Genomic DNA, 12816 nt, shown 5'->3' with positions numbered 1-12816 from the left:
AAAGAATGCAGGCTGCCGACGCGGTGTGCTTAGATAGTTTTGTGAGAAAGTAGTTCTTGTTATCCTGAATGTGGAGATGGCTAGCTACTTTGAGTTCATTGTGGCCTGGCTCTCTTGTAAATATTTTGATTCTTCCTATAAAAATAAAAATATGATATGCGGTTTATGTGGTCTTGAAAAAAAAAGCATACCATGCAGAGCGACGGATGGGATCGCAAGTATTCCCTCAGTAAACTAATATAAGAGCGTTTAGAACACTACTTCAATGATCTAAACGCTCTTATATTACTCTCTTCATTCCACAATGTAGTGCGTACACATTTTTCGAGATTTAAATTTGACCGTAAGTTTAACAAACGACACCGACCGCGACAGGAGCAAAAATTATACCTCTAATAATATGAATTCAGTGGTATAACTTTTGCTCCCGTCGCAGTCGGTCTTGTTGGTTAAATTTATGGTCAAATTTGGATCTTGAAAAACGCGGACACACTATATTGTGTAATGGAGGGAGAAATTTACAGAAGGGGTATTATGATTGTACTCTACTCTGTTAGAGTTGGATCGATATTTTTCTCTTGCAACGCCAAAGTAATGTTACTCGCAAAAAAAAACGCCAAAGTAATGTTGCCGACATAGTTTTTCTTTTTTCTTTTTTGAGACATCCGACATTAGCCAAGTTCAGACTGGAGACATGGGCAAAAGAGTCAGACGGAGGACGAAATTTTAGATCGTGTCATATTTGGTCGGTTTTGTCCGCGCGCTCGTGGCATACAACAGCCGTCTTCGTCTCTGACACGCATCCGAACCGGCAAAGCGCACACGCACACGAATTCCTTATTTTTAATCCACCCCCTCACCCTCCCGTCCCCTCCGGCCGCGAAACCAACGGCGGCACCCGCACCCAAACCGCCTCGCCACCGCCCGCGCCTCGATCGCCTCCCCGCGGCCGCGTCGCTCTCGCCGCCCAATCGGCTCACCGCCGCCGGCCCTAGCAGCCAGCTCGATCGAGCGCGCGCCGTTCGGGGCTCCCGGATCGCCTCCGCCCCTCGCTGCCAGGATTCCGGCGCGCGGGGGCGGCCCGTCCAATCGACCGGTCCCCGAGGGCCGAGGGCGCCTCGCCGCGTGCCCCGGGGGTGGTATCTAGGGCCGAGGGCGGAAAGCTCCCGGCTTGGCTAGCGGGGCGTCCCGGTTCTCCGGCGGTTCGTCCATGGCGGAGAGGCGGTCCGGCTACAGGGACTGGGACAGGGACAGGGCGGCGTCCGAGGCCGGCAGGTACTGGAGGCCGCCGCGTTCCCAGGCTCACGGTGCGTTTCCTGATCCGTCCTCGTCTTGTTCGCAGCCTTGTCTGTTTCCGCGCTTGCCGTTGGCTTGGAGGGGTCGCGTCGTTTTCCCCTTTCCTTTCCTGAGTTGGAGATCTAGAATGCGCAGGGAGTAGGCCACACTCTCCCTTTCACGATCCGTGTGTTTCTGGCAGTGTCTAGACGCGGTAACTAACATTTTGGGTAAAATTCGGTCGGCAGGTGGGTAGTAAAATCATGCAAGTAGTATGTGCCGACACTACAAGGAAAATAACGTGCGTGGATACTTATGCTGGTTTACTGCTTCCTTCGTGGGTCTAATAATGCTTGTGCATTTGCTTGGCTTGAATTGATGAAAATATGAAGCATGTTAGAAATCGCAGAGCTAATGTTTATGTGTATGGCCTCTGAGCTCACACATATACTATTTATTTATTATGCATATGCTGACGCTTATATTTGAACCTTTAGTAGTAATTTTGGTCTTGAATGTGAAACTGTGGAGTTTATCAAGTTGATCATTACATGTTCAATGGAGCTCTGATCTTTCAGTGCCAATTGTTTACAAGAATTATCAGTGTGAATGTTCTTTGCAGTTTTACAAGAATGCTGATATGATATCATATTTTGCTAAACAGGGAAATTAATGTTTCAGTAATACTAAACGACTGCTCAACATTTTAAGCCTTGTAAAAATAGATAGGGGTCAACCCCTCATCTTCCCATTCAAGTGCTCTGCCAGTGCTCAAGTAAAGAGTTGAATAGGATGTTTCTGTGATTACAACATTGGATGGGTTCTTTGGAAGTTCCCTTAGTTTTTAATGAGCTATGCGATGTCCTAATGCCCTCATGTTTTTGGAAATTTTCTTTGTTGTGACATATCAAAAAATTTGAATATATGAACATGAGACTATGTTAGAACATGCACGGGATTATGCTAAAAAATTCTTGGAACTAAGCTGAACCTGTACTGTGAGAAATTTGGCAGTGCCTTCTTGCTTCTCACATTTATTACTAAATATCTTGTTAATTGGCATTTCAAATCTGCACAGCTTCATTCTGTTCTATTAACAATCTATAATTTGAAGTTTCATGGTTATTTTATTTATGTGCATAGACTAATAGTACTTGGTATTTTCATGATTGTTAGTTGGTCCCCTCGTTTATCCTTTTGGCTGCTCTATTTAGTTGTGTTCCTTTTCTGGTAGCTGCAACTCTGGGAACAAATAGAAGTTGTGTTTTCTATACATCAAAGGTTAGTTCTGTGTACTCATAAAGCATGGTTTGTGTTTGACTTTCAGGTGGTGGAAATGTCTCTGTTCCACTATGGGAGAAGAAATTTTGCACCGATGCTTGTTCTATCCCCTGGGGTAAGCTATGCGAAGCCAAGAAATTGATGTCATTGTACACAAACATTGTTGACTGGGATGATTCGGCTGCATTCGAGGCTTTCAAAGATGCAAAGGACCGTTTCTGTGCTGCATATCATGGTCAACCTTGTTACATCCCATTGCCTGACCCAGACATGTACATTGATATGGTCAACCCAGATGAATATATCGATCCTGAGTTGGTTGCTGATCTGGAGAGGTCACGGCGTCGTGCTCCCAGAAGGGACAGCACCGCCCCAAATGGCTGGGACTCCTTCATCTTCGCAGACAAGCCAGTTCCGGCCACAGGATGGGGTGATGGGGAAACAACCAACACCATTGGCCAACAATGCTCTGTAAACTGGGATAATCATGTGGAACAGCTCGTTGAAGCAAATTGCAAGCAAAGCTCGGTGAACTGGGACAGTTACGTCAGTCAGCCTGCTGAAACATTTGTTCAGCAAAGCTCAGGAAACTGGGACGCGTATGTGGAACAGCAAGGTCAGACAAGCGGCTGGGGGGCGCCGATCATTCCCTGCACATCCAATTGGGGCATGAATGGTGACCCGTGGAACCATGACTATGGCTGGGGCTCTTCAGCTATTCAGACAGATTCATGGGGCGACCAGAAAGATAGCTACTATGTGCCTGACAGCCAGGCTCAGGGCAGCTCAGACGGGCACTGGAGAAGGCGAAACAGCCAGTCGGGCAGGCGGAACAGCAGGAACAGAGACAGAGGGGGTCCCATCAGCTCAAAGGCCATGAAATCCAAGTATCAGGCGGACGAGCACGGCGGCGCGAATAACGGGTGGAGGCACTGCCGGGTGAGAGATAACATGCAGTACTCTTATGAGCAGCCTGGTTATGCTGCCAACCAGTCACTAGCAATGTGAGAAGGATGATGAAGACCATTTGGCCGCTTTGGAGGTGCCATTTTGCGTTGGTAAATGTGGAAGGACCCCTGTAGGTTATGTGACGTTCCTGTAGATAGCAACGGTTTTGTCACAGCGATTTGCGCATTCTGTACATATGTTTTGAGCCTAGTTGTTCTGTTTACTGGCTGTATTGCAGCGCCGGCGTTGTGAACTCTTAATTTCAGCGTGTTTTATCGCTCCGAATCGCTTATAAACAGCAATCTCTTATATGTTTTAATAAGAGATTAATTACTACAAATTTGATTGCATGCACATTTCAAGATACTTTTTTATGTGCATAAGGCCTGTTTGGTTCATAAGTCCTAGGACTTTTTCTAGTCATAACTAAAAGTTCATAGTCAAGTCCTTCTTTGTTTGTTTTCAGGGACTAAAAAGCCCGTAGTCCCTCCCTAAAGGTTATTAAATGACCATGTTGTCCCTAGTATACAGAAAAATAACAACCAAACAACATCATGAGACGGCGGGGCAATAGGTGCAGGGAGGAGCATTGATGGAAAAGTCCTAAAAAGTCCCAAAAAGCCTCCCCTTAAGAGTCTTCTTCATTTATAGTTCCAAAAAACAACTTTTAGGCCATAGTAGTCCCTCCTGTATGGTTAAAAAGTCTATAAGAGGGACTTTTTCTAGTCCCTACACCAAAAAGTCCCTGGAAACAAACACCCCAAAGTTAGGTTTAAACAACTTTGTTACACTCAGAGCATCTACCGTTGTGCGCCTTAGGACATTGGCCAATGCATAGCCCCAGGATGATGCCTCGCATGCCATGTAGGATCGAATGTAGATGTTTGGGGAGAAATGTATGATCCGGTGTAGAAATGCGCCTCAAGACATTGGCCAGTGCATAGCCCCAGGATGATGCCTCGCATGCCATGTAGGATCGGATGTAGATATTTAGGGAGAAATGTATGATCCGGTGTAGAAAGCTGAAAAGGTTGAAGTGGAGAGTATAGATGCATGTGTATTAGAGTGGCCCACTAGTGATAGCTTGTGTTGGGGAGAAAAACAATCAATGTAGATGCCTCAAATTCTTTTTCTCATGAGGCATTTGTATTCATATGCCACAATTGTTCATGCCCTCATACCCACCTGAAATGTCCGGACGGACGGCCCGGTCACTAATTGGTCAAAAAAAAGAACGACCTAGTCGGGCTCCTCATACCGGCCATAAACGCCCGGACTGACCGACACCCCTCATATCTAGGGCAGATATGAGGAGGCCCAGACGCGTCCGCACGTGGGATCCAGTCCACCCTGACCCCACATATATTTGTTCTTATCGCTTGCCGGACCAAACCTTAGCCACTCCACCCACTCCCCTCCGCCTCCTAGCTCACTTCCAGCAATCTCCAGCCTTCTCCGACATGGCGAGTAGCACATCCGAGTTCTTCGTCACCCGATCTGCAAACTTGGACCTCATCCCAGTCGGGCCAGAGGAGGAGATGGCCGTCTGCATCACGCTCCGCCGTGCCCGCTAGGAGAATGCCCAACAGACAACTCAATCCAGCGGAGATTCATAATGTACGTCCAAATGGCGCTTGGATCTGGCGAGAGGCGCGCCGCCGCTCACTTGCCGAAAGCGGAGCACTCAGTCTGGCGTCCGAACGTCGTGGCGAACGCGCATCCCCTATATTGGCGCGCCGAGTCAAAGGCCCTTAGTGGCCCGTTCCCGTCGAAGGTTAACATGGTGTCGTGTGCCCGCCGCGCGAGGCGAAGGAAGCGGGAGGTCGCGGCAGCCCTCGCGTCAAACACCGGTGAGACGGAGTCGCACCCTCTGGTGCAGATCCGACCAGGCTGCAACCCCGGGCAACGAATCCTTGTTGTGGTGGATGTGTCAGCCTCCGACCACATAGGATCTATCATCGACCTCACATCCACAGGTGACGTGCAGGCGAGGGGCTCCGACGAGGAAGAGTAGGGCATGGGAGACGGCGGCACCTCGAGTCCCGTGAGTCGGTCCATGTCCCATGCCTACTCTATCTCGCCAATGACCGGAGCAACACTTTGAGGGGCACAGCCAGCCACCGGACATGGGTGCGACGGAGCCGGGCGAGATCCATTTGATTAGGTTTCACGTTGCATGTAACTGTATATATTTGAGGTATCCAATTGTGGAAACATTAATTTAAGATCTGAATGATCACTGCCCGCGGACGCGCCCGGGAAGAGGTCGCATTTGTTGTATCTAGCTGTAGATGCTCATACATAACAATGGACGAGCACGGAACTTCCTTAACAACCATGAGTATTCGAAATAGCCAAGTTTATTTAGTACTCCTTTCATTCTCAAATATAAGATGTCCAAATATAAGTGTATATAGTGTATATTATAGACATGTTTTAGTGTGTTTTAGTCCATATGTAGTCTATATTGAAACATCCAAACATCTTATATTTGTGAACAGAGGAAGTAGCTAGTAAAATTTTGCTAGTTCAATTTGAACTGCGAAAACATCTTGCATTTAGAAACAGAAGTAGTTGTGATCTTTTTAGTTTTCATGATCGTCGGACTAAAAACCAAGCACGGTCGACGAGACATCAATCGGGCAGCTGTCTTTTCAGTTGGCCGCACGATTGCCGTCCATTGGAGTTCAGCGGCCTCGGTGTGCGTGACCTACATCTCACCGGCATCTCGGTATGATGCCGTTGGCTATGGCTCAAAGCCATGGACCCTTCTCGCCCATGGCATCACGCGCAGCTCCCCTCCGACGGCGTGACTAGTCATTTCTTCCGCGCCTCCACATCTTGGCGCCTTGGCGATGGGAGAACTTGTCGTTTCTGGAGTGATCACCGGCTTGATGGGCAGGCCATCTCCGACACTGCCCCTGCCCTTCTATCTCTCGTACCACGTCGACGGCGACGCTACATGCTGGTTTGCGAGGGCCTCATGCAGTGAGCCTGGATCAGCAATATCCATGGCGCCTTAGGGCCACTGGAGGTCATCAAGTATGTCAACCTATGGCGCAAACTACAAGGAATAACCCTCACCTCCGAGCCCGATTGCATCACCTGGAGGTGGACGACAGGCTCTGTTCCACGGATCTACCTCGCCGCCATGCTGGAAATTTCTATGGAAGAGTTGGGCCCTTCTCAACAACAAGGTGTTTCTCTGGCTTGCAACCATCGACCGATGCTAGACGGCGGAGCACCGCGCGTGCCATGGCCTCTCCCAAGATCCTACCTGCATCCTGTGCTCCCAGGAGACAGAGTCTATCGACCACCTTCTCTCGAGTGTGTTATCCCGGATCACCTGGCACGAAATACTCTCATGGTGTCGTGGCCCGTCCCCGTTGGAGGTTAACATGGCACTGTGTGCCCGCCATGCGAGGCGGAGGACGTGGGAGGTCGCGGCAGCCCTCACGGCAAACGTCGGTGAGGCGGAGTCGCACCCTCCGGTGCAGATCCGACCAGCCTGCAACCCCGGGCAACGAATCCTCGTTCTGGTGGATGTGTCGGCCTCCGACCACAAAGGATCTATCGTCGACCTCACATCCACCGGTGACGTGCAGGCGAGGGGCTCCGATGAGGAAGAGTAGGGCATGGGAGACGGCGGCACCTCGAGTCCCGTAAGCCAGTCCATGTCCCGTGCCTACTCTATCTCGCCAACGACCGGAGCAACACTTCGAGGGGCTCGGCCGGCCAACGGACATGGGTACGACGGAGCCGGACAAGCTCCACTTGATTAGGTTTCACTTTGCATGTAACTGTATGTATTTGAGGTATCCAATTGTGAAAACATTAATTTAAGATCTGAATGGTCATTGCCCGCGGACGCGCCCGAGAAGAGGTCGGATTTGTTGTATCTGGCTGTAGATGCTCTTACATAACAATGGACGAGCACTGAACTTCCTTAACAACCATGAGTATTCGAAATAGCCAAGTTTATTTAGTACTCCTTTCGTTCTCAAATATAAGATGTCCAAATATGAGTGTATATAGATGTTTTAGTGTGTTATAGTCCATGTGTAGTCTATATTGAAACATCCAAAACATCTTATATTTGTGAACAGAGGAAGTAGCTAGTAAAATTTGGCTAGTTCAAAGTTCAATTTAAACTGCAAAAACATCTTACATTTAGAAACAGAGGTAGTTGTGATCTTTTTAGTCTTCAGGATCGTCGGACTAAAAGCCAAGCACGGCCGACGAGACGCCAATCGGGCAGCTGTCTTGTCACTTGGCCGCGTGTCTACCGTCCATTGGAGTTTGGCGGCCTCAGCGTGCGTGACTTACATCTCACCGGCATCTCGCTATGATGTCGTTGGCTATGGCTCAAAGCCACGGACCCTTCTCGCCCATGGCATCACCCGCAGCTCCCCTTTGACGACGTGACTAATCGTTTCTTCCGCGCCTCCACATGTTGGCGCCTTGGTGATGGGAGAACTTGCCGTTTCTGGAGTGATCACTGGCTCGATGGGTAGGCCATCTCCAACATTGCACCTGCCCTTCTATCTCTCGTACCACGTCGACGGCACCGCTGCACGCTGGTTTGCGAGGGCCTCACACAGCGAGCCTGGATTAGTAATATCCATGGTGCCTTAGGGCCACTGGAGGTCATCGAGTAGATGAGTACGTCAACCTGTGGCGCAAACTACGAGGAATAACCCTCACCTCCGAGCCCGATTGCATCACCTGGAGGTGGACGGCAGGCTCCGTTCCATGGATCTACTTCCAGGAAACAACTTGTACCATGGCCTCTCCCAAGACCCTACTCCGCCTGGGCCATCTGGAAGCATCGCAATTCGCAACGCGGTCATCTTCGATGGCCTAAGAGCTCCTGCTCACTACTGCACCCTCCCAAAAGCCGCCTGACTGTATACGTCTGCGAGGCTGTACCCTGTACTATACTCTCTTTCTCCACCTATCAATGAAACGATAGGTTGCTCAGCGTGTTGACCAAAAAATAATATTTTTAGTCAAGAAGATGCCTAACATAGTTACATAACAAGTGAAGTAGTGCCGGTTGCTCCCGGTGCTTGAAAATCCTGCTTGATTGTAAAAAACATGGCAAGTCACCTCCCTGGAGGCTAAGCAAACTAACGAACAAACAAAAGCAAAAAGGAAGCACATGAAAAAGCCATCAGAAAGTTCTAACAGCGGGCTTAAGCAAGCTCCGGTTTGGAATTCATTCATTCATTGCAAAAGTTTAATGAGCACATGTATTCTAGTGACATGGTAAGATAACAGATACGCAAGATCTCCGCAGAACATTGACAGATTACTCTAGATAGATCGCTTTTAAGTACAAAATCCACGAAAAACTGACTATGCAAACGTTTCAGCCTGACGAAGCATTCCCCCAGCAACAACTGAGGGTTGCCTAGAGCTTCAGCACAAGGCCAATTGGACTGTGGTCACTGGATGTCACGTCCGGGAGGATGTACGAATCATGAACCCTGTCGATGATGGATCCTGACGCAAGAAAGTAATCCAACCGCCAACCTGTTCAGTGGATAACGAGTTCAGCTTCCATTTTGACACAAGATAAAAAGAAACAATCATTTTGTTGTGCTACTTTCTTTCGAAAGTAAGAATCAGGTTTCTTGTTTTCGCAAATATACATGGGCTGTAACTCAAGTCTTTTGACCATTATTTTTTTCTAGATTACAAAACCTTAATTGTTCTACTCCCTCCGTCCCATAATGTAAGACGTTTTTGACACTACATTAGAGTCAAAAAACGTCTTACATTATGGGACGGAGGGAATATCATTTTGGGAAAGGTAGATCCTTCAATTTTGGAATATGTAAACCACTGATATAAGCTCTTTGCTGTCCTATTGTATACCAGGGTAACAGAAATCAGAAAGCAAATGCAACACTGCCTCATTTATGTAATCAATTTATCCACCAAGATAGTGATGTACCTTTGTTGTTACGCCGCTGATTTTCACCCCAGAAGGTGTAACCCACAGCCTTGGGATGCTGCTTTCTGAAGGTATCAACGAAGCCTCTCATATCAAAGTTTATCTGGAATGATTCCCTCTCTTCTTCGGTGAAACCTGCATCTTCAGTTTTGGCCTGAAAAACAGTGTTGAATAAGGAGCTGCCCAGATTACATCAATGGACTATTGAATTTAAAAGGGAACTTGTGCAATGATACGAGAATTTTGGAACAACCTAAACTGTTCCATGCTCATGAGATGCAAATGTAGTGCAAACAGCAACTCTAAACATTTTTTGTTGATTGTTATAACAATATTGGAAACTGAGTATTTTTTTTTAGTCACTTTCAGTTTTAACTGAACCATCAATATTTACTGATTCTCCAGATCTCCCTATATGGATTAGTCATGGACTTCATTTAGAGCATTCACGTTCTCATCTGATCCTAAATCATGGCAAGTTGGAGATTATCAATGTTGCTCCGAAAATAATATGTTCAGAAAACTGATACACAGCCTGGACCAATTTTTTTTACCTTTTGTAAGCTTCATGTGCAACCATACATGTTCAAAAAGAGTAATGTTCCATATCACAGAAAAAAGAAAGATAACGTGGAATGTTTCATAATGAGGCAATTCTGCAACACATACATCTAGAGAGTTGAAGCTCAATAAAGGTATGATAGAGCAGCCAAATGCAGAAATATCAGTTCCAATACAGCATTAAACTATAAACACATGCATCTAAAGAGTTGAAACTTGAAATTATCATGGGTGGATAATGTGTGAAAACATACAAGTACCCCCTCCGGTCCTTTTTAGTCTGCATATAAGTTTTGTCTGAAGTCAACGCATCTCTACTTTGACTGAACATATAGAAAAAAGTATAAACATTCACAATGCCAAATCAATATTGTTAGATCACTGTGAAATGTAGTTTCATAGTATATATTATTTGGTATGGTAGATGTTGATATGTTTTAATATAAATTTGGTCAAACTTTGGAACGTTTGACTTTACTTAAATCTAATACGCGGAGTAAAAAAGGACCGGAGGGAGTACGTGTAACCATGAAAATTATCAAAGCCATTGTTTTCAATAGACTATTAATATTTATGAAGACAAGGGCAATGACAATACTATAATGTATAAGCACAAGGATAGAATTAGATGGCAACTTTCAGGGATGAAGAGAACTTACTGGAGGATTGTGAATGTCAATACTCTGACGAGCACAGTTGAGATCACCACAAACAATTACTGGCTTGAAACTTTCCAGTTTCTACAGACACAATGTGAACGTTAGTTTGCATTGCAAAGCTACCTTTTCAAAGATCACAATATATGGAGATGGGGTCAGAAGTTGTGGTAAGGTGCAGATAAGAACTACAATAATATCCCTCATGTGCACTTAGAACAATAGAATAACAAACATAGTGAATATGCAAAATATGATCAACAGATATAACAAAAAATGACACCAGAAAGCTAGCAAAGCGAACGCACTTCTACAAAGTCGGCGAAAGATGGATCCCAGCTATCAACCCTGTAAACCTGAAGATCAAATGAAAGAAAAAGGAAATTAGCAATGGCAGTAAAACATAAAGCAGCAATAATAATGGAATGGAAGATCAGTCATACCAGTCTACGTAAACCACGGCCAGAATTTGGGACATAAGCATTCACCAAGTAAAAGTTCTCAAACTCCAAAGTAATAACCCTGCCCTCCTGATCATGTTCAGCTATGCCAATTCCATATTGGACAGAGATTGGTTTTACCTGTGAGGGCAATTCAAGGCACAAGTCAAAACCAAATGGTATGCTATGTCTATTAAGTATGCAGAGTGAAATGAATCTTGAGCATTAACCCAAAAAAATACTATACCCGTGAAATTACTCCAGTCCCTGAATAGTCAAGCCTCGCGACACTGCATGACCAATAATTATACTCATACCCTGGTATCAGGTTCATGAAATCTTTAACATCACCCTCCTGAAAACAGAACAAAAACACATTCATCGCACTGGAATACCTGAAAGCAATCATGTCAGGTGGCATAACCTAGGACCTACGAAAAGATGAAGCTAGGGAGCGCTGTATGGTGAAACTGAACTGGTGGAAACAAGAAAACGTGCCTTCAAATGTGTCTCTTGAAGACACAACACATCAAAATTCTCCCTCTGAGCCAATGCAGAAGAGAAACCTCCTGACTGTACAATATTTCTCAGCCCATTGACATTCCAGGATAGAATCTTCATTTGCTTGGTGTCGCCGCTCAATGGTGGAGGCCTCATGGTCCTTGGATTGTACGCTACCCATCCTGGTAACTTCTTACTGTGGGAAAGTCGTGTCCAGGGCTCCTGCTTGCTCGTCATCTTTGCCTGATTCCAAAAACTGTGCATGCAGCCATCAGTACAAAACAGGACGTCTGAACAAGTGAACACAAAAACACCCGTATTTCTCTAAATTGTCATATGAAGACCAAAACAAATTCTATTTGCAAAGGTATGATTCTCGCAGAACATGAGCAGATTAGTAGTTTTCTGAAAGAGAACAGATTAGTAGTTATGCAAGAATGAAGGTGACATTTGATCATAGAAGCAACGTTTTATTTATCAAAGGTCAGGCTACACTCGTGTGAAGAACGATAATTCCTTTAAGCAGATCTTTCTGTCTGCCTTACAATAATCTGAACCGAAAGCACCATTCAGAAAATAAACAAACTAATCCCCGGTAAATAAACTAAATGAGAAAATATAACAACTAATCAGAAACATAATTTTCTACCTAGAGAATACCAAAAGTATTCAGCTGCATTCAGTCCCAAATAAGAACAAGGCCTGATCTATCTAAACTATGCATTGGGGGAGTTGCCTCCTTGGACCGGAAGTAAATTGTTCTAGGTCTAGGGAGGAGTTTCCTCGGAAAATTGTTTTCCCAAATCCCGGATCCAAAATTAGCAGGATTCCATCGACCACAACGTTTTGCATACGCAGAAAACCACCTCTACTATTTCAAAGCAAAATCAATTAAGGCCGGCTATAAGCGGCCACGGAATACATACAAATCCAGCACCATGGGCGGTCGAAAATAGACGAATCCAGCGCCATGCTTCCTCTCCTTGCAGAAGCCACGGAAATTCCGCCGAGGAATACCCCACAAAAACGCAACAACATTACGAACACGCGCGCGCAGAAGAGACGATCCCGATCCAATGTGTGCCTGATTCCGCGGCGGACAACCACCTCTACTTCAAAGCAAATCGACGAACACGACTAAAAGCCAGCGGCCGCGGTTTTTTTCACCCCAACGCCAAGCAACCCGCCGAGAAAT

The 12816-nt window shown here is 46.0% G+C and overlaps 2 protein-coding genes across 2 annotated transcripts; one reads left to right on the top strand and one right to left on the bottom strand.

Annotated features, from left to right (window-relative positions):
• The first annotated feature begins 842 nt into the window (after nt 1-842).
• LOC119277290 lies at nt 843-3844 on the top strand. The gene is made up of 2 exons (XM_037558545.1): nt 843-1307; nt 2603-3844. Exons 1-2 carry the CDS (start codon nt 1211-1213, stop codon nt 3562-3564), a joined length of 1059 nt encoding a protein of 352 aa, XP_037414442.1. The 5' UTR covers nt 843-1210; the 3' UTR covers nt 3565-3844.
• A 4855-nt stretch (nt 3845-8699) lies between these two features.
• Nucleotides 8700-11871, bottom strand: LOC119277289 (DNA-(apurinic or apyrimidinic site) endonuclease, chloroplastic-like). The gene is made up of 7 exons (XM_037558544.1): nt 11619-11871; nt 11368-11475; nt 11124-11261; nt 10989-11036; nt 10684-10764; nt 9464-9617; nt 8700-9039 (listed from the first exon to the last, which is right to left on the bottom strand). Exons 1-7 carry the CDS (start codon nt 11856-11858, stop codon nt 8918-8920), a joined length of 891 nt encoding a protein of 296 aa, XP_037414441.1. The 5' UTR covers nt 11859-11871; the 3' UTR covers nt 8700-8917.
• Between the last annotated feature and the right edge of the window lie 945 nt (nt 11872-12816).

The sequence above is a fragment of the Triticum dicoccoides genome, chromosome 3B (assembly GCF_002162155.2).
Source record: "Triticum dicoccoides isolate Atlit2015 ecotype Zavitan chromosome 3B, WEW_v2.0, whole genome shotgun sequence".
NCBI lineage: Eukaryota > Viridiplantae > Streptophyta > Magnoliopsida > Poales > Poaceae > Triticum > Triticum dicoccoides.
This window is presented reverse-complemented; position numbering and strand designations above follow the sequence as displayed.